The following is a 23676-nucleotide window of genomic DNA, read 5'->3' on the forward strand; positions in this document are numbered from 1 at the left end:
AACTATTCTTAATAGTTTTTAAGAGGAGTAACATGGGAGTTTTCACAAAAATAATACTTATAATGTTATATAATATTTTATAAATAATTATAAATAATATTTTATTTTATTTATAATATTTATATATAAATTTAGAATATTATTCATTGTAAAATTGATTATTGTATTATTAAATTGATTTTAATGATGTTGGTTTGAAAAAAAAAAAAGAAAAAGAAAATGGTAGGGAGAAAAATATTTATACATTGCAACTCACCATAGAAGTCAGCTCAGCATGGGAAGCAACAGAAGACTGTCAACTTGTCGGCAAAATGCTTACCGTATTTACTCGAATATGTGAATCATCTGCCATCTTGTGTAACTCGCACCCCTGATTTTACTTTACAAAAAAAGACATCAAAAAGTTTTGCATATACCTTGCATACGAAAAATATTTAAACATGTTCACGTCGAGGCGATAGTAACTCACTCGCTGCCCTAATAACATGCCCTCCCCAACAGACATTATATTGCAGATGCAAGAAAAACAAGTGTAGTTTTTCGTATCCCTGAATAAGGTTCAGCGGCTTTTGCAGTCTGTGTAATATATTTCTCAACAAATCGTGTGATTCATTAGTTAGAGCAGTTTTTATTCCAGCTGTCTGTAATTGCATTATTATTGCCCACTCCCACAGAAACTATGCTGTATAGACTCAAGCAAAACCATATGTTGCACTTGAGTCTATACAGCATAGTTTCTGTGGGAGGGGACAATAATAGTATGAAAAACAGATGCAAAATGGCCATTTTATTTGAAGTTAGCTTTTGTTTGTTTTATTGCATTTGAAATTCTCCATGTCATTATGACAGATCACAAAAACTAACTTCAAATAAAATTCTACCACAAATTGAAACATGCTATATAATAACAGTTTTCATACAGCCTTTATTTCACTGCTCTGTCCTTTAGATTTTTTTTTCTTTTCTAAAATGGCCATTTTGTCCTTTATTTTTGTGAATTGAAATAGTAAATTGAATATTGATGCCAACATATTTAAGATACAATTCATAAATTTTACCAAACCTGCATTGATTATTTAAATAACTGGGACAGCTGTTTCATGGAAATGGAAGTATTTGAATGTGTCTTTACTACGAGAAATCCCTCTGCGGGCGAAGATCGAGGAGAGTGTTTTGTTCACTTTCAGTCACTGGAACTTAAATATAAATGACGACGAATTATTTGATGAAATTTTGTGTATTAAAAGTTATGTCACCAGTGAAAACATCGAAGAATGGCGACAAAATGACAAGTCCTGCTGACGTAGATGGGTTGAAATTTTTAAATATTTCGCAGATAAACATGTACTTTTAAAAATCGTTGAATTTTGCTTATATCTCCCTGGATCTAATGTCCCCACAGAACAAGTATTTTCATTAGTGAAGAATATGTGAACCAATGAAAAAACCAATTAAAAATCGAAACATTGAAAGCATGCATTTATACCAAATGGAACTTTGACGTGAAGTGTATACAGTTTTATGAATTTTTAAAACACGAACCTGATTTATTAAAAAAAAGTTCATTCCTGTGAAAAGTATCAAAATTAAATTTTTTTAAGTACTAATATGATTGTTTAAAATGCTACATCATCATCATCATCATCAAATTCCTGCCAAGTACCCTCAAGAGGTGTGCAGGATATAATAGTACTACATGAAAAATTTACATCATTACTAACTTCCTATCTACAATATTCTTCCAAATCAGTCTGTTACTTGTCAAGACTCCAACATTATCAGATCTTATATTTTTATCGTCTAAGGCGCTTTGTACCGTATCAATCCACCTATATCTTGGTCTTCCTCTGGGTCATTTTCCTGCCATCCTGGCAGAGAACACTTGTTTTGCTAATCTTTCCTCACCTATTCTGTTTAAGTGACCATACCACCTGAGATTAGCTCTGCTAATTCCTGGATGTGACAATGTCAAGTTCTTTCCTAATATTCTCATTTTTAATATGATATTGCCATTGATTACATCTGTTTAAGCCTCTAATCTTTCTCAGCACTCTCATATCTGCAGTCTCTAGTCTTTGGTCAAGTGTTTTACTTCTGACCCAGCTCTCAGATCCATAAGTTAAAACTGGTTTGAACACCGTCTTGTATACAGCTAATTTAGTGTTCCGACTTTCTCTCTTTCTCCATATGAATTTATCTGTTCTCTCTTACTCCATATGAATTTATTCATTTGACTTCCTACCATACCAATTTTGTTGATTCTGTTGTCTATTTCTTTAATTTACCATCTTCACTAAAAATCTTCCTAAGTAACTGAAATGTTTTACTTGTTCTATAGGTTCTCCATTCACAATGCAGCTGATATTTTCAATGCTTATGCCTATTTTCGTTGTCTTTGTCTTGTTATTGCTGACCTTCATACCTTATCTATTACAAGAGTTATTCAATTTAGTCATTGAATTTTGCAGACTTGTAGCGGATTTATTTAGAAGTATAATATCATCTGCATAAAGCAAAGTGCTGACATTAACATCTCCAATTTTGATATCATTCTCAATAACACTCTCCTTCGCAATGTGATCCATATAGATAATGAATAACAGAGGGAACAATGCACATTCATGTCTCACACCAGATTTAACATTAAACGATCTTCCTGTACTTCCTTCAGTTCTAACTGCTGACTTACAACTCAAATAAAGACTAAGTATTGCTTGATATAATGCCCCATTGACATATAACTGTAGCATATTGAATAGCTTCTGACTTGGCACCTTGTCATATATATATGCCTTTTCCAAATCGACAAAACTTAAATACAGATCTTTGTTATGTTCCCATGATTTCTCCACTATTTGTCTTCAAGTGAAGAACTGATCCTGACAGCCTCTATTTGACCTGAATCCAGCTTGTTCTTCACAAGCTTTTCTTCCACAATTCTTCTCAACTGTTTCTCAAGTGTACTTGCATAGATCTTGCCATGAACACTCAGTAGGGAAATTCTCACATTCAGTTTTATTTCCCTTTTTGTTTATTGGTACTATGAGAGCTCTACTCTAATCATCAGGAATTCGTCCCTCTGTCCAGGCTTTCTGAACTATACAGTGCAGCCACTGTAAGACTTTTATACCACCATACTTCAACATTTCTGGTCGAATATCATCTACTCCTGCTGCCTTTCCACATTTCAAGCCTCTGATGGCTTTTTCTACTTCAAGTATGGATATGTGTTCCTGACTGCATGCTTGGTCAGTGTTTTTTACCACTGTGCTGTCATCGCTGCTTATTTCATTTAGCAGTTTTTTAAAGTAATTACTCCATACTTCAAGGATATTTTTTTCTTCCATTTTCATGTCATTTTATCATCTCTAACTCCTTTTACAGCACTCTTTCCTCCATTCCTAAGCTTCTTCAACAACCTCCAGAATATTTTGCCACCTTCTTGATATTTATTTTCTATATTCTTGCCAAAGTCCTCCCATGACTTTTGTTTAGCTAGTTTTACACACTGTTTAGCTTTCTTACATTTGTCTCTGTATTCTGTAAGAGTAAAAGCTGACTTATTTGCCAGGAACTTTTGATATGCTTTCTTCTTTTCCTTCACCTGCCTCTTTAACTTCCTTTGTCTACCATGGAGTTCTAATTTTTCTATCCTTGCAGTCAACTTCACCACATGCCTCTCTAGCTGAATCAATCAGTGTTTTCTTCAAGGCTTGCCACTGAATCTCCAAGGTTTAGTTCCTGTTCTCAAACTCTTTCAATTTTTCTTCAATAATCTTTGTATATTTTAATCTACAGTTCACATCTGAGAGTTGCTCAACTTTTATTTGCTTTAAAACTTTCTTACATGTTCTTCTTTTCAATATGAAATTCAATTTCATCCTGCTCAAGACTAAATAGTGATCACTTCCAATTTCAAATCCTCTGTACACTCTGGTGTCCTGCACCAGGAAGAAAACATCACTATCAACAATAACATAGTCATTGAGACTTTTCTTATTCCTTGCCTCCTCTCTCCATGTGAATTTGTGCACATTTTTATGTTGGAACATGGTATTAGTAATAACCAGTCCTTGTCCTGAGCAGAAATCCAACAGATATTTGCCATTATTATTAGCTTTGCTCTTTTCTCCAAATTTTCCCAAAATATTTTTGTATGTCTGACAATCATTTCCTACTCTGCTATTTAGATCCCCAACAAGGATCAACATTTCCTTTTTCATTGTGTCAGTTGCTTTTTTCTAAAGCTTCAAAAAATTCCTCCACTTCTACCTTAGTAGAACCTTCTGTGGGATCATAGGCACAAATAAGTCTCATTGTCCAGTTCCCTATTCTCATATTTGCCCACATTACTCTACTTGAGTCAGCCTGCCTTTCAAGAAGATTAGCCTCGTATTTTGTGTTGAATACTATGGCTACTCCCTCTTTTCCTTGATTGTCATTACCTGAGTATAACATTTTGTATTATTGCTCAGAAAGATCTCGCCAGTTTTTGTCTTTTTTGTTTCAGTCACCCCTATTATATCGATCTGGTACTTATCTAATTCCTCAGCTAGCTCCATTTGTTTGCCATTCAGGCTTTTTATGTTAATAGTACCGATCTTTAACTCTGGAGATGTTGAGTTGGGGTGTGTTTCAAATTTGTTCCAGTAGCTGACTTTTCGCTGTTCACCCTGGTTCTCTGGTGAAAACAACGGGGACATTGTTTAACTGTGCGACGCCCCAGCCAGCATGAAATTTTGTCATGTTGTACCATCATTTTGTATTTTGGTTTAACCAATAAGAATACAATTTGGTTGGCTAAATCCCAAATTGTCAGCTTATCCTCGTCCGTTCAGATCCAGGTAGATTGATACTTAACAGAGTGCACCATGAGAAGGTGAGGATTGGACATTAGGTCCAATTTAACACATCCAACGACAACCCGTCATGAATGTGTTTAAAATTAAGAAATATATACTGAATGTTATGACAGTTTCAGATGTAATGGAATTCGGTTGAAGTGAATTAGCATTTCAACTCAACACTTGTTGGTTGCCTTTGTCTTTGGGTTGCGTTAGCTTTTGTTAATTTCCTCACCAATCATATGCACGTCTTCATAGCTGCTCTCTCATGTAAAACAAAATTTAACTTGTACGTATTGTAATAATTAAAAAAAAGTTGAATTTATAAGCGTATAAAAGGATATCATCTGTAAATCGTTGACATGCCACCTCTGGCACGCATTCCATAGGTTCATCATCTATGGTGTAGAGTTTCTTAAAGTTCGAAATGACCTGCTGGTCCATGGAATGGATTAGAGGAGTCGCTTTAGGGGGGGACAGGAACGTCACTGTGATAAAATCAAACTCCTCCATCAACTCATCCTCCAAGCCTAGAGGGCGAGCAGGAGCATTATCCTTCACAAGATGGCATTTTATTGTGTAATTTTTTTCTTGAAGGTATTTTCTCACACTTGGGGCAAAGACTTCATGGATCTACTCAGTAAAAAATTGTCTGGTTACCCAATCCTTACTATTAGCCATCAACATAACAGACAATTTACTTTTCATCACGTTATTTTTCTTAAACATCTTGGATTCTCAGAGTGGTACACAATGGCTTGACTTTGAAGTCCACACTTGCATTTCTACATAGCAAAAGGAGTCAACCTGTCCTTCATTGGCTTGTGTGTCCTGGCAATGGTTTTTCTACCTGAGTGACGTAGGTTCTCCTTGGCAATTTTTTCGAAAATAGGCCGGTTTCAGTACAGTTAAACACTTCTTGGGGAAGAAAACCCCTCAGCCTTTACATACAGTAGTCACTAAATTCTTGCACATACTTCTCAGCAGCTTCTTGGTTAGAACTCACAGCCTCCCCATGCCTAACCACACTATGTATGCGACTTCTCTTCTTAAATTTCTCGAACCACCCTTCACCAGCTTTGAACACATCAGTATCAGCACTTGTACCAGGTTGTTTTTTTAACAGGTCATTATGTAATCGCCTTGCTTTTTTCACAAATTATAGCCTCAGAAACATTATAACCAGCTAACTGTTTCTCATTTATCCAAATCAACAACCATTTTTCCACTTCTTCAATTGGCTGTGATCTTTGTTTAATAAGAATTCACTCTTCTTTCAACATAGCTCCCTTGATCGCCTCTTTATATTGTACAGATCGTTTATTTCACAATACTAAACTGCATAGCAAGATCCAAGACACGAACGCCATTTTGATGCTTGGATAAGATTTCTTTTTTCACCTCTATCGTGGTTCTAACAACTTTTCTTTTCTTTTATTTAAATTAAGGGGATATTATCTCCCACATTGTTTTAAAACCGAATAAGAAACTCAAAGATCGGAATCAAAGAGTTTCATGTGCCGAATATAGTAACTATAAACGTATCGGCGACTACTAGCATAAGCTAAAGCACGTAGTTCAAGTACGTAGTACAAACTAAGGCAACTTGTTGCAAAGGTGGAAAAAGTTCTGATAGCTATTCTTAGTATTTTCCATAATGTAAAACCCATCTCCTAGGAGATGTATGATGTTATACATTATGGTGGGAGGTCACTACCCAGACCGGTTTCGATCTTTATTGAGATCTCATCAGGGAGTAGCTAGACCAAAGTATAATACTAAGGGTATAGCGAAAAGAACTTATATACTCTGCTATACGAGTTGTCAAAAAGGTGCACCCATAAATTATTTAAAAGAAAGAGCCAATAGGCTTCATTTCGGCGCTGTACAACATTATTTAAATTAACGGGGATATTAAATCCCACATTGTTTTAAAACCGAATAAGAAACTCAAAGATCAGAATCAAAGAGTTTCATGCTAAATATAGTAACTATAAACGTATTGGCGACTACTAGCGTAAGCTAAAGCACATAGTACAAACTAGGGCAACGCACTACTCACTGATGAGATCTCAATAAAGATCGAAACCGGTCTGGGTAGTGACCTCCCACCATAATGTATAACATCATACATCTCCTAGGAGATGGGTTTACATTATGGAAAATACTAAGAATAGCGATCAGAACTTTCTCCACCTTTGCAACGAGTTGCCCTAGTTTGTACTATGTACTTGAATTATGTGCTTTAGCTTACGCTAGTAGTCGCCGATACGTTTATAGTTACTATATTGTGCATGAAACTCTTTGATTCCGATCTTTGAGTTTCTTATTCGGTTTTAAAACAATGTGGGATTTAATATCCCCGTAATTTATATAATGTTTTACATCGCCGAAATGAAGCCTATTGGCTCTTTATTTTAAATAATTTTCTTTTCTTTTTGTTTTACTGATATCACTATCCTTCTTTGGCCCCATAGTGGCTTATTTAATAATAATTTATTAAAAAAAACAACAACAACAAAACACAAAGAAAATTAAGAAAAGGCACTGCAAATTCAAACAGGTATCTGCACTGAGCAGTGTAACTGACACTCTCCAGCTGTACAAACAGCAAACTGGCAACCGTGTGCGGAGCACACGTTGCCTGTTCGAGAACCGAGATTCTGTTCGGAAACTGGTGGGTTTTTTGTTCAAAAGTATGTTTGGGAACTGATTTGTTCAAGATGAGAGTCGTTCGACAACCGAGGTTCCACTGTATATATATATATATATATATATATATTGAGCCAGTTTTGTGGGGTGATGCTGAACAGGATATGATGTAGTCAGTTGAGTTCCTGCCTGATATACAACAACTTACTCTGGCACGAATATTGTCATTTAGTGCATTTTTATTTAATGCATAATAATAATAACATAAGGTGGAAGATTTGAAAATGAAAGAAAACTTAAACAATGTAATTATCAATTTATTAAAATGTATTCTACTAATGCCAAATATAAGACAGTAGTGATGTCCTTGCTCTTCCCAGTGAACTGGGAAGGGCAAGGACATTTAAGTGTTACTGCAATAATTAAGAATCATAATTATTATTATAGATATTAAGCTATATTTATTATTAATCTTATTGTTTCAGTAATAATTACAAATTTGTTATTCACTTTACAGTGACAGGACAAAATAAAGCATTTCTGAATGAAACATTACTGCTTGACATAATTACGAAGTGCAAACAAGAAGGTTCCTATTTGCTACTTATTAGAACTTTAGGACATGTGTTTTCCTGTGAAGAAGCTTTAAAAATTAGTTTTTTGAAAGAGAAATCCCAAAATCCTCTCAAAGAAAACCTTACAAAAGAAGACATTCGTTCCATGGAAATTGATGAAGATAAAGATCAGGACTCAAAAGAACTAGAAGAAAATCCAGATGTTACAGGTAATACAAACACACCTGATGCAACAGTTGATATCGAATCTGTTCAGCATGCCTTTTCTGCTTTGTTTGCAATACCTAACCAACCCTTTCAGCATGCACTGATAAATGCCTTGATTATTCTTTCTGAAAACCTTGAGGTGGACTTAAAGTATAAAATTCATTCTGTGGATCCATCTGTTTTGAATATATTTATCATAATTATGGAAATACCTATGTTAGAGTATCCTGAATACTTAGAATCTGCACTGCCTGCATTTTGCAAGGCAGCAGCATTATTACCACTTCAGGGTCAAGCAAAACTTGCAAAAATATGGTCCGGAGTAAGTGCAACAAGATTAAAAGAAATGGTGGATACCCTTCATCAGCTAATTACACTTCGTGTGATTAGTGGACATTTTTCTAGGGAGTATTATATCAATGATGAAGAAATCATTGTTTCTGCTACAAAATTAATGAAAATATTGTTTTATGCAAATATTTTAGGAGGTGAAATGGATCAGGAAGACAGTATTTCTGAAGAAACTGAGCAGAATGAAGCAGATGATAATTTTCAAGACCTTCTTCAGGGTGCAATAGGCAGAGAATCCAAGGAGCCAAAGCAAACAAAAGAAGATTCATTGGGACAGGAATTAAATATTAAGGTTATAAATTGCAGGAAACCCATGATCCCTTTTGAAGAATTTTATAATGAACCTCTGAGTGATCAGATAGAAATGGATCGTGATTTTGCGTATTATAAAACAGAAGGAAATAGATTTTCTTTTATGAATTATTCATTTATATTAACACCAGCTGTTAGGACTTTAGGGCTATACTATGACAATCGAATAAGAATGTATAGTGAACGTAGGATATCCGTCCTTCAAAGTCTTGTTCATGGAGCACCACCAAATCCATATCTTCGCTTAAGAATAAGAAGAGACCATATCATTGATGATGCTCTTGTGGGGGTAAGCATTTTTTAGAATATCCTGCTTCTGATTAGTATTGGAATATTCATGAAATCATTAAAGAATGTTCTGTGATTAAAGCATGTTTAACACTAATTTTAGATTACTGATGTTATCATAAAAATCAGGATTTGATATAGGACAAAATTGTTGCTTTGAAGTAAAATTTGTAAATAGGCAGAATTCCCGAGACCTCTTTACTGCAGTAATTTGTGTGATGATATAACAAGTAAATATCTATTGCAGAAGTAGTTTATTCCATCAAGTTCTATATACCGAGAGTAACCAAGGTGATTTGTATATCACCTTGGTTACTCTGTTCTCTTGTTATGGGTGTTGGTATACTACATGGTCTGAAACATTTTAATTTGGAATATTGTATATTACATGATAAACAGTCAAGTTAAAATGTTATGACCTGTGTTATTTCCCAATCAGCTGTTCATTCTCACCAGGTGATACTCATCATGGTGAAAGTCAATATACATGGTAGTGGAGGTATGTGATAAACTGTTCTTTCAAAGTTGCTGATTGACATGAGGAAGGGACATCATATTCCAGACTTAAAAAAAAGGCATGACTGTAGGGTACTATTTGAAGAGATGCATAGTAATATCAGCTATTCATCAAGTTCTACAGTTAAGGTATTCCAAGAGTGAATGCAGAAGAACAGTTGCTAGCTCCCATAGTGGATGCTGTCACCTCATTGATGCTATGGTGAATGTTGGTTATCCCACCTTGTGTAAGTCCAATGGCACAAACTGCAGAACAGATATTGTTTCTGGCTATGTTGTGTGAATTATAGCTTAGAGGGCTAAGCAAAAACCTGGGAGGCAGTCGTGGTGTGGGTGATGTTTTCCTGGAAATCTTTTGAAGCCCTAGTATCCATAAACTGCACTAGGGATGCTACAACATACTCATGACTGATTAGGTACACTAGGTCATGATGGCTGTTTCCCCAAGTGACACAGGTGTATTCCATCTGGATAATGCACCATGCCACAACAGTATTTTTTTAGGGTGGTTTGTTGAATGTTATGGCAACTTCAATTGTTATTTCATGGTTACCGAGCCAGTTTTGTGGGGTGATGCTGAACAGGATATGATGTATCAGTTGAGCTCTGCCTGATATACAACAACTTACTCTGGCACGAATATTGTCATTTAGCGCATTTTTATTTAATGCATAATAATAATAACATGATGTTGAAGATTTGAAAAAGAAAGAAAACTTAAACAATGTAATTATCATAAAGAACTTTTATTGTTAAAAGACCAGAAGATAAATGATAAAATATTCAAAAAAGCCAACAAGTTTCACTAGCCAGTGTCTAGCATTTTCAAGGCTGAACTGTTAATCTTATCAAAGTAATCTTTCGAGTTGAGAATGACCGTTGAATTTCCTTTATCGGCTTTTGTTATTATAATGTCTTTGTTGTTACGTAAATTGCAGATAGCTTTCTTATCATAAGGAGTAATATTAGGTATTGGTGGTTTAGCTGAAGCAAGAATAATCATGCTATTGAACCTGATAGCATTTGCTGTAGCCTCTGGAAGAGGAAAAAGACTTTTTTCTATCCCACATATGAAATCCATTTTAGGAATAAAATTAGGGGAGATGGCAAAATTGAAACCCTTTTTTTAGGATTTCTGATTCATGATTAGAAAGCTTGTAATCTGAAAAGTTAAAAATCACTTTGTTGTTAGGGAGACTGTGGTGCGACTGGAATTTTTTCTTATAAAGAACTTCGAATTTTTTAATTTGTCTGATTTTACTCATTCTGAAAGTTTTTTCATAGCTACGATGTAATATGTGGTCTATATTCTTCCAAGTCATGTAGTCCAAACTGTTAGATATGTCATCAAACTGTTCTCTACACTTCACGTCAATAATGTTAAGCTCATACCTGGTATGTTGTATCCTTTCTCTTATTAGTGCTAACGAAGTCTTGTGGTATATTCTTTTTGCTATTGTAGATTGGATATGTCCTTTACTACTAAGAACTTCGGGATGATAGCGAAATCTCTATATCTCTTCAGAAATGTAAGGTGGTTTAGTAACTTAGCTTTTTTGCATTTGTTCTTCTCAAAGCACCGAACTTTCTGTTTTATTTGTGAACTTAAATTGTACATATTTGGTCTGATGTATTAAAATAAAGAACTTTTATTGTTAAAAGACCAGAAGATAAATGATAAAATATACAAAAAACCAACAAGTTTCACTAGCCACTGTCTAGCATTTTCAAGGCTAAACTGGTGTGAAAACAAATGCATTAAGTTACATGTAAAACATACACTTTAGTAACTGTTAGGCCGTTACATTTGATCATCCGTATTTGATGGCGTGCATATGTTCGAATGCTTCAGTCAGAATCCCATCATAAGTAATTATCTGGAGACTAACGCTCTTATCCGCAATATGACCGGTTGGTCGGATGAACTTAAAAAGCAACTTAAATCCTTACATCCTATTACTCCATGCCTTTATGAGGCTCCCAAGATTCACAAAGAAAACGTACCACTTCGTCCAATAGTTGATGGAAGATCCTCACCTACGTACTTACTAGCAAAGCATCTGGCAAAATTAATGAAAGGAACAATTAGACACACAGAGACCTACATTAAAAACTCAACATTTTGTAGAAAAAATCAAGAGTATTAAAATATCAGAAACGGACATTATGGCTAGTCTTGATGTAGTGTCCTTATTCACTAATGTACCGATCGCAGAGGTAGTCAACATTCTGAATGATCTTTTCCCTCAAGACATCACACAGTTGTTTCATCATTGCCTGAAATCAAATTTCTTCAAATTTAACAATACTGTACACAAACAATCGGAAGGTCTAGTCATGGGTAGCCCCCTGTCACCACCATGTGCAGACCTTTTTATGGAAAAACTTGAAAAGGATATTCTTTCCACCATTTTACCAAAACCGTCAATTTGGTGGAAATATGTCGATGACGTGTTCATCATCTGGAAGGATACCATGGAAAAACTTCTCGTGTTTCTGAACAAAAACAAAATCGACTCACTACACAATAAGATCAAATTCACTATAGAACTAGAGAAGAACAAAGAACTTCATTTTCTTGACATCCTCGTGAAGAAAGAAGATAACAATTTCCAACTCTCCATTTACAAGAAACCCACAGATACAGGTAGATATCTACATTATTCGTCCAACCATCATAGATCACAAAAACACAGCATCATTCACATGCTCCGTAATAGAGCCTTAAGGTCTATTTCAAAAGAAGCAGATGTACAGAGAGAACCGTAACACTAATAGCTAACACACTATCTCTGAATGGATACCCTTCTAACATTTTAAACAAATTGCTATTTAAAGACAACCACCACCACCGTGTTACGGTGCTCCAATATGTGTCCGCAGCTGTCATTCCATATATTAATTCAGTTTCCACAAAATTAGCGAGAATATTAATAGCTCATAACATCAGAGTGGTTTTTAAACCAACTACCATGATCAGACATATCTTAAGATCACCCAAAGATGAGGTACCTTTCTTCAAATGTCCTGGAGTATATGAAATTCCATGCACGTGTGGCCTTTCTTACATTGGTCAGACTTCTAGAAGTTTTGAAATAAGACAGAAGGAACATGTGGGGGATGTCAATCATAATAGAATCATCACATCTGGTTTAGATCATCATTTCTTAACATCAAATCACGTTATAGATTGGAAAAAACAGTTCTATGCCTTACATCGAGAATGACTACAGACACAGAACTTTAAAAGAAGCAGCTGTGGTACTACGCACAGGCAATAATTTAAATAGAAATCAAGGTATTATTCTTAAAGACATATGGAAAAATCTCATCATCTCTCTCAGTTCAACAGAACTACAATATGCAAAAAAACTACACAACACGTCATGTACCGGATTCTGACTGAAGCATTCGAACACATGCACGCCATCAAACACGAATGATCAAATGTAACGGCCTAACAGTTACTAAAGTGTATGCTTTACATGTAACTTAATGCATTTGTTTTCACACCAGTTCAGCCTTGAAAATGCTAGACAGTGGCTAGTGAAACTTGTTGAGTTTTTGTATATTTTATCATTTATCTTCTGGTCTTTTAACAATAAAAGTTCTTTGTTTTAATACATCAGACCAAATATGTACAATTTAATGTAATTATCAGTTTATTAAAATGTATTCTACTAACAACACCAAATATAAGGCAGTAGTTAATATAAGCTTAATTCTGGTGAATTAAGCTTCTATACTTAATTCACCAGATTGGAATCCTGTAAAACATCTGAGATTACATGGATCTAGTGATCCTGTGTTTGAATCCTGTACCCCAAACACTTGCAGAGTTATGAGAAGCAATCTTGATGTTGTGACCTATCATACCTACGAAGGGTTCGTGGCATGTACATTAATGGCAGTTCTGGCAACAAGGGGGGGGGGGATGGGACTGCAACATTTAGAACTGTGTTCACAATATTTTGACTGGAATGTGTGTGTGTGTATTATTACATTTTATATATATAAATAAAAATAAGGTACATAACATACAATCATATATATATATATATATATATATATATATATATATAAAATCATATTTGTCTGCAAGAGCGTAGTTTTGTGATAACCAATAGTGACATTTATATCCATATCTGAAAGATAAGTTGTATTTTGAAAAGAATTGGTGATATTGAATTCATTTTTTGTAGCTTATTTGTTTTTTTTAAAAGTTTGCTTCTATACTTATTAGAAAAAGGCTGCTACTTATATTGTATTATACTGTTTGTTACTTTGCCCACACAGCAGAACAGTGGTAGACAGATTTAACATGCAGGATTTTGTTTGTTGCTGTTTGTGTGTCAGATATATTCATTGTAAAGGGGTGGATGTCAGAAAGCTTGCTTTCTGACATCCACCCCTTTTCAATGAATTGGAAAAATGGTTGGAAAAGCAGCAAGTGGTATGGCATAGAAGCTAAAGAAGGGGGGGGGGGGCAGGGAGGATTTTGTAAGGAGACTCCATGATAGGAGAATTTCTTGAGCATTATAAATTTTAAGTTAAGGGAATAATAAATCCCTCATTATTTCAAAGCCGAATACGAAATTCGAAGATCAAAATGTAAGAGTTTTATGCCGAAGAACTTCCGGCAAGTCCAAGCATAAGTTAACACCTGGTAGTACAATACTAGGGCAACTCGGAGCAAAGTTGGAGCAAGTTCCAATCACTGTCTTTAATATTTTCTCATAATGTAAAATGCAGCTCCTAGGAGATGTGTTACTGTTTTACATTATGAGGGAAGGTCACTACCCAGACCAGTTTCGACCTTTATTGAGGTCTCATCAGTGAGTAGGTAGACCTGAATAATACCAAGGTTTAAGTGAAATAAACTTACATACTTTACCATACGAATTGCCAGTATGGTGTACCCATATATTATTACTACAATAAATCATATAGTAAAGTATGTAAGTTCGTTTCACTTAAACCTTGGTATTATCCAATTCTACCAACTCACTAATGAGACCTCAATAAAGGTCGAAACCAGTCTATTTCGATCTTCGAGTTTTGTATTCGGCTTTGAAATAATGAGGGATTTATTATCCCATAAACTTGATTTACGTTGCCAAAAAAAATAGCCTCTTGGCTCTTTATTGCATTATAAATTTTGTTTCTAGGGGCAGAGGATATGTTAGAGATGATTATTTTGACAGGCATTAAATAATCTGACAGGTGACAAGTGTAGTATATGAGAAGATATGAAAGAGTTGCTGGTACAAATTAGTAAGAAATGTGACAGAAAAAATATTTTTCTGTAAAGACTCATCTCTGTCGTGCTGTGACATGATTAGAGGAGAGTCTTTTTATGGACATTTGGTTAGTGTCTGAAGAAAAGCAAAAGTGTTCAGTTATGAAAACGTTCAGAAGTGCAGATTTGGCAGACTGTTTTTTTTGGAGTTAGGAGGCAGACTTGGTTGGGGACAGGTATGTATGTGTGCATGGTGGGCAGGCAGTCATCATTGAAGTAAGTGAGTGGGAGAATGATCAGTGCAAGGTGTCTGCGTGGTTAACCTAGTGGCTATGGGCTTCACAACCATATGCCAGGGGAAGGAGTGTTCCAGGTTATTCCTGTCGATGACGTGAAGAGCTTAATGATCTTTCTCAGCCACAGCCAAGTTAGCTGGTCTTGGACGTGGACAGCACGATCCCACCCCTCCCCTCAGTTTATCTGGTCTTTCATCCCGCAAGCAGGCAAACCAGTGTCCCGTGAACACACGGGCTACAGCCATAACATATAGTACTTAATCCCTCATTAGGAGGTCTCAGCCAGTCCTAAGGGACGATTGAGGGAATGGGAGGAACATCCCCTCCCCCCCCACACGAATAAAATAAATAAAGTGCAAGGTATAAGGGCAGTTGTGGGCTCAAGGGGATACTGCAATTTCTGTATACTAATGCCAGAAACATCTGAAATGAGGAGGGGGGGAGGGGTTATTATTATTATTACCCAAGACCTCATGGAGTCAAAGACTCATCTGGGAAAACATCTGGGTTGATATTGATTAGTTCAACTTAGCCAAAATTTATAGGCTAATTCCTGTAAATTTTGTGAGACTTGGTTGGGGACAGATGAGGGATTGCTGCCATAAGTCACAAGAGAAAATATGAATGGCACACATTGGCAAATTAGCATAGTGAGTGTAGTATGAGTAACTGTTATGCAAGATTTTAAGAGGAATATAAATTGGAAGAAATAATAGTCATGTGGTATGAAGGAAATGGAATTGTATAGCTGGTAAGAGATAATTACCTGAGAAAGCATGTAGCTTGGTGGGGGGGGGGGATGCACTCAGGGTTCAAGAGTGCTGGAGCTACATGATGGATAGCAGAGAACTTTTTCAGTAACCAAGGAAGCAGGTACATTGCCTCTAACTGGAGAGAGAGAGAGAGAATAATTATATGGGCCTTAACCTGTTAGAGCAGTGGTTCTTAACCTGGAGTGTGTGGGGATGCGAGAGAAGTTTCTAAATTTTCGATGGAAACTACCACCTGACCACCTGTGAGAAACTAGCAAACGCTACGTAGACTTTTGGGACCCCCCCCCCCGACTCCTACCCTCTCTACCTTTGCCTCAGTGCATTGCACTTACCAGCACATGCAGTACAATAAGAAACTGGTTGATACGTGCACATGTTTGCATACTCTGAGTACGAACGTTAACGAGGTGGTTTGACAGAGAAACTAATACTAATTTTCTTTAATTTACCAACATTAATCAGTGACTAAAGCCCATACCGGATGATCAGTTGATTACATAAAGGTTTTCTGCAAATTTTGAAAAATTATAATTATTATTTTATCGATTGTAGTAACCCTCATTATGTTGAAAAAACGGCAATGTAAAGACGATTATTGCTTATGGATTCACTTGTACAACAGAAAAAGATGCTATGCAACGACCACAATGCATTTTATGTTGCAAAATGTTTTCAAATTCCAATCTTAAACCGTCAAAGTTGTTAGAGCATTTCAACAATCAGCATGGTGGTGAATCTGCAGAACATACTCTTAACATCTTTAAGTATTAAAAGGCACGATTTGATACCAGCGATACTATAACAAAATTTGACGTTGCGACAGTTCAAAATCCGCAAAGTGTGCTAAGAAAAGAAAAGAAAAGGTCATACATTAGCTGAGGAATTGGTAAAACCATGTGCACTTGAAATTGCAAAAATTGTATTGGGTTCTGAAGCACAAAGGAAAATTCAGTTATCGAACGATGTGATTCAATCACGCATTCAAGATCTCAGTGTTGATATTTTACTGTAAGTAGTAGAAGATATCAAAACCAGTCCTCTAAAAGTGAGTATTCAACTGATGTTGATAATTGCAGTCAGTTGTTGGTATTTGTGCGATACATTAAGGAAAAAGAAATGTTGGAAGAATTTTTATTTTGTGAGCCACTGGAATTGATGCTTTCAATCATATTAAAAACTTTTTTTTGAAACATCAAATACCCATGAATGTGATAGCCTCAATTTGCACTGATGGTGTCCTTGCAATGTTGGGCAAAAATTCTGCATTTTTTTCATACATCAAGACAGAAATACCGCAAGTTACAATAACGCATTGCATGTTGCATCGAAAGTTTTGCCAGAGAATTCAAAACAACACTTAACTACTGCAGCAAATGTAGTAAAGTATATCTGAGGATGATCGCTTAATCATCATATCTTTCGTGCTTTGTGCGAAGAAATTGGTACTGTTCATACTGTGCTTCTTTATCACACTGAAGTACGGTGGCTCTCCAAGGGCTGCTTGCTAAGCAGGGTTTTTGAATTGCCCGAGGAAATTATACAGTTTCTTACTAACCAAAATTGTGATTTAGTTAAAGCTTTTGAAAAGAGAGAAGCAATGCTTCGACTAGCCTACATAGCAGATATATTTAGCCACCTGAATGAATTAAACACATCAATGCAAGGATTTGGTAAGAACATAATAACAGGTGGTGAAAAATTATCTTCATTTATTGAAAAACTAAAAATTTGGAAATGTTGAGTTGAAAATGGGAATTTTGCAAACTTTCCTTTGCTTGATTCGATCGTTCTGGAAAATGAAAAAATAATAATTATACCTGAAATTGCAATACACCTCCAACAGTTGAGTGAATCATTTCATGGATACTTTACCACGGGAAATATTAGCAAAGTTCAGAGATGGATACTGGATCCATTTCTATTTGACCCAGATTTGATGGACGACAGCTATTTAATAAAAGACGATCTTATTGAAATATGAGCCAATGCATGTATTCAAATGGAAATTGAAAAAGGACTTAGAACAATTCTGGTGTACACAGTTAGAACCTTATCCACAGCTGGCAAAAGCAGCATTGCAGACACTTTTACCATTTGCCACCACCTACCTGTGTGAAATGGGATTTTCATCGCTTTTGCACTTAAAACAAAAGCCAGAAATTGCTTAAATGCAAGTGATGACTTACACATGGCTCTTTCAAAAAAGAAGCCTCGCTTCAAAAGTATTATTATGAATAAACAACAACATAGCCATTAAAAATTGAGATATTGTTTTGTATGTATATGTAAATGTATGTGTTTATTTTTCAATAAATAAATTATCTTGCAATAGATGTAATTTCCTAAATAAAGAAATAGAAACACATTTTTCAAGGGGGTGCGAGAACTTATTTTTAGATTGAAGTGGGGGGGGGGTGCTGATCACTAAAAAGGTTAGTACCCACTGTGTTAGAGGGTACCATCCAGGTGGAGATACTGCAGTTCTGAATGTGATGACATTGACTGATGTGAGGAATAGAGGTAGATGAATTATAGGTACTAAGGATATTGCGGAATCTTAATGCAAGTATGGCTATGGGGCCTGTGTATTGTGAATGCATAAAAGATTAGGCAGTCCGTTTGACTAGTCTTAAGTCTCAGCATCTGGTAAGATGCAAAGGGAATGGAAAGAGGACAGAATAATTCTATTGCATAAAAGAGACTTCATGACAGAAATAGCATATAAAAAAAAATAAATAAATAAAAAAATTCACATTTGATGTCCATAGATGCTGTATGGTCCCTCCCGTACCTCACTGGGTTTTGGGAGTGAAGTCTTCTGCTAGAATAAGTGGTAGGGTCGCAGATTCCCTTTCCACACAGAGTTTGTAGGACAATCACAAACATCCATGCCTATGGCAGGATTCGAACATACAGCTTCTTGACTGGAGAGCACACATGCTAACCACTCGGCCAGGCTGGCTAGTCTTCTTCTTATCTGGTAAGATGCACAGGAGTGGAAAGAGGGGCAGAATAATTGTATTGCATAAAGGAGACTTCATGACAGAAATAGCACATCATAGACCGATAAGTCTCTGTGGGGGGGGGGGGGAGATAAGGTATTGATGATAGAATTCAGGAGTGAGTGGACTTTGAATATGATACTCTGCTGGGCAGGAGGGGGAAGAGTAGAATGCTTATGTGAAAGGTAGGCCTTGGCTTAGTAATTTACTTGCTTTTTATAATAAAGTGACAATTGAGGTTTATATAAAGGAAATGGCTTGCTACAAGATGATATTGTTGATTATGAAGGTATTTGAGACGATACTAAATGAAGTCTGTTACATCAATTGGAGGAAATGGGGATGATATGAAGCTGGTGATACCAATAAGAGGATTGCTGATGGACAGACATCACAGAGTAGTATATGGAGAATTATATTAAAGAGCAGGTAGATGCCTAATATTGTGCTACAGGACTCTGTACTTTGTCACTGTTATTTAATCTGTATATCTATAGAAAATAATTTAAGGAGCAGTATTCAGTTGTTTGCTACTGACACAAAACTTGTAGAACAATAGTTAATGATTATGATATAAAGATTCTTCCAGATGATTTAAGCGATGTACTGCAGAGCTCTGTACTTGGGCCAGTACTATTTAATTTATACATCAGTGATATAGGAAATGATTTAAGGAAAAATCAGTTTATTTGCTGATGATGCAGGGCTGAATAAAATAGTAGTTGTAGTTGATGAGGTATGGAGATTGGATAAAGGCAGCCTTTAATGTAGCAAAGTGTGAAAGAGATGAAGAGATCAGTGTAGGTACATCAGCTCTACTACATTGATGAAATGAGACTAGTAAATTGGTGAGGCTAGGGAGTTGACAGTTATTGTGGGCAGGGAGTTGAAGTTTAAAGAACTTATTTCAATGTCATCACCAAAATACCTCATCTATTACCTGGTTGTTGAAGAACATTCTGACAAACAGAGATAAGGAAATTATTCTTTTTCTTTATAAGGCTTTAATAAGAGTACATCAGGATTACTGTGCACTGATCTGATTGCCTGAATTCCTAGATAAGGAAATGTTGAAGAGGATCTGGATGCAAGTGACCAAAACAGGTCTATGGAATATTTTTTATTATTTATTCAAATTAAGTATTAAGTGGATATTGAATCCAACATTATTTCAAAGCCGAATAGAGAAACTACAAGTTTATTATTTATTTATTTATGAAAATTAATCTTATCTTCAAAAGATCATCATCATTAATTTCCTGTGTGTGTGTGTGTGGGGTCAGGTTATTATGACAGCACCACATGATTAAGTTTACGTTATTATTAATCTCCAATCAACAAATTTCCTCCAAATTAGTCTATTTCTTGTAAGCACTCAATATTGTCATACCTAACATTTCGTGACTCTGAGGCACTTAGAGTACTCAATCCACCTAGACCTCCGTCTTCCTCTGTGTCTCTTTCCTGCCATCTTAGCATCAAACACATGTTTTGTTACCTTTCTTAACCCATTCTGTTTAAATGACCAATACCACCTTAGATTAGTTCTGCTTACACATTCTTGAATACTAATAGTGTCAAGTTCCTTTCTAATATCTTCATTTTTAATATGATTCTACCATTGATGCCATCTGTTCACTCCTCTAATTTTTCTCAGAACCCTCATATCTGTGGTCTCTAGTCTTTGATCATGTGCTTTATTTCTAATCCAACTCTCGAATGCATAACTTAAAACTGGTTTGAACATCTTGTATATTGCTAGTTTGGTGTTTTTGCTAATTTCTCTCTTATTCCAATAAATTTATTTATCTGGCTATCCACTATACCAGCTTTGCTTATTCTGTAGTTTATTTCCAGATTTAACCTGCCACCTTCACAAAAAAACTGTGCCTAAATAGCTGAAATACTTTACTTGTTCTATAGGTTCTCTGTTCAGAATGCAGCTGAAGTATTCCATGTTCCTGCCTATTTTCATATTTATGGTCTTTTTATTGCTGATTTTCATGCCTAATTTGTTACAGCTATTATTCAATTTAGTTAGAGAATCTTGGAGACTTGCACTAGATGTGTTTAAGAGTAGAACATCGTCTGCATAAAGCAAAGAGCTAAGTTGGACATCTCCAAATCTAATATCAGGCCTAATGCCACTTTCTCTCATGTGATCCATGTAAATGATGAATAAGAGTGGAGATAATGTGTATCTTTGTTTTACCCCTGATTTTACATCAAACTATCTTCCTGTATTTCTTTCAATTGTAATTACTGACTGACAGCATAAATATAGATTATGTATTGCTCTGTATAATGTTCCATTCACCCCATACAATTGTAGTGTTTTGAACGTGCCTGGACAATTCATCGCTTGGAAAATTTGAAATTCTATTTCATGTCATTCCATTATATGAAACAAAGAAATATTTTATGTATTATTTATTATTTCAATTATATTTAGTGTTCTGAAATTTTTTATTCTGTATAAAGTTGTTAATATTCTTTCTTACTACATGCTTTGTAGATGGAATGTTTATTGCTTGAAAACTGGGATAGGATGGTTAGGAAGAAAGAGCACCATATTTTAGAATATTTAGGGATAATAGTTATATCCAACTATTATGTATAGTTAACTATTTACTAATAGTTAGAATAGTTATTTCCCTCAGGGGAAAAAAAAATATTTAAGAACAGTTAGGGAGAAAGGGCATAATATTTAAGAATATTTATTCTTCTAACCATTCACTATTTTTCTGTTCTGCGCATTTAGACATCCATCCAAGTGTGATATATTTTTTACCTAAACTAATTCAGAAGGTGACGTGTTTCAGTTATTGAATACACGTGTATTTTGAAAATCACTGCACTTTTCCTGCATAGTAAAGACATCTTGCACACTGCTATCATTTGCAGAGCTAGTTTAAGATCATAGGTTCAATTTTGAGTAATTATATTAAAGAAAATGATAATAAAATTATGTAAATGTTATCATAATAATGTAAATCAGCATAAATAAATTGCCATTGCCAATACTAGTATTTTATGACACTAAGAAATTTAAAATTTTATATTTAGTCTTTTTTTTACTGGAAAAAAAAAAAAAATATATATACACACACACACACACACAGTCGGGTCTCTTTTTATGCAGTAGATACGTTCCACAGAAAACCTCATAGAAAAAGTCGCACCAAAAAGACCTAACTTACATTGAAAAATTATGGATATGTTCTATAATTTTCTAAAACCACATAAAACCGAAGCAATGAATCAAAACAAACTAAAATCGCATAAAAAGTTTATAAAAATTCAATAAAATAAGAATTCCCCAGTTTGTTTTAAAGCTTTATTCATTTAATTTTATTGAAAAGTAACAATTTATTTTTTTACATTTTTTCATCAGAATTATCGTCGCTATTAGACAATATTCGGCAACGTTTGCGAACTGGTGTGAAATCACTTTCATCACCAGAAGAGATAGTTTGTGCATCAGATCTGTATGGTAAAGGCAATGGTTCTTCACAAACAGAGTTAGCTTCACCTTTGTTCTGTGCTGATTTTTTTTTTTTCTGATAATGTAATCAGTGACAAAGTAATCGATGATGATTTTACTAATTTTTTATACATCTTGCTATATCCAGACATACAGTTCTTCAGCTCACATTGGAATTTAAAGGCTCGTTCAGAATTTGTGTCATTAACAAGGAAATGATTTTCCAATTTATTGCACAATTCAAGACCTTCTCGAATTATATTTACAGTGAGGGGAATAGGTTTTTCTTCTACTTCACTATCATTTTCTGGATCTTTGACGATATCTAAGGTTAATCAATATGCAATAATATCATCGTCACTTAAGGTATTATCCACAAGCAATTCGTCTACATCATTCTGGCTAAATGTATCAAAACCTTCTCCACCAATTTCATGTGCCAAAGTAATGATTTCAGCTGATAATGGAGATGTTTGAATGGTTTGCAACACATCCCAGATGTGTTGCATTGTTGGCAACACATCCAGACCAAGCTGCTTTCCAGCAGGCATTTAAAGTTTGTGGTCTTATTTCAGTGACAGCAGATGCAACATGATTTAAACAGTCCAAAATAGAAACTGTTTTCTAAATGTTAGTTACTGTTAATGATTCATTTTCTAGTTTATCCAATATAAATTGAAAAGTGTGCTTAACGTAATATTTTTTAAATGTAGCAATTATTCCCTGATCTAATGGCTGAATAATGCTTCTTGTATTGGATGGAAAAATCACTGCTTGCACATTCGGATGTTCTAAATGTGGATGACTTGAAACAATATACAATGCGACTTGGTGCATTGTCAACAATTAATAAAACTTTAAAATCAAGAGCTTTTTTTTGCTTCATATATGTTCCTACTTCTGGTACAAACCATTCAGTAAATACAGCAGTTGTTACCCAGGCCTTTTTATTATCCATCCAATGTACCGACAGCTGTTTTAGATCTTTGCCTTTTACAGCACGTGGTCTTAGAGAGCGATTTACTAGGAGGGGGTTTCAACATTCGATTCTCTGATGCATTACTACAAAGTAACAACGTTACTCGATCTTTGCTTGCTTTAAACCCACTTGCTTTTTTTCTCAGACTTTGCGATGTG

The 23676-nt window shown here is 35.1% G+C and overlaps 1 protein-coding gene across 1 annotated transcript in view; it reads left to right on the forward strand.

Annotated features, from left to right (window-relative positions):
- Positions 1-23676, forward strand: part of Ube3a (ubiquitin protein ligase E3A) — a 253225-nt gene that overhangs the window by 49036 nt on the left and 180513 nt on the right. The window contains exon 3 of the mRNA XM_090394318.1: positions 8014-9230. Coding sequence (XP_090250444.1) covers positions 8014-9230 — 1217 coding nt within the window. The remainder of the gene's footprint in view (positions 1-8013; positions 9231-23676) is intronic.

Source organism: Typopeltis vanoorti, chromosome 6, assembly GCF_054136105.1.
Source record: "Typopeltis vanoorti isolate ZY-2024b chromosome 6, IOZ_Tvanoo_1.0, whole genome shotgun sequence".
NCBI classification, from domain to species: domain Eukaryota; kingdom Metazoa; phylum Arthropoda; class Arachnida; order Uropygi; family Thelyphonidae; genus Typopeltis; species Typopeltis vanoorti.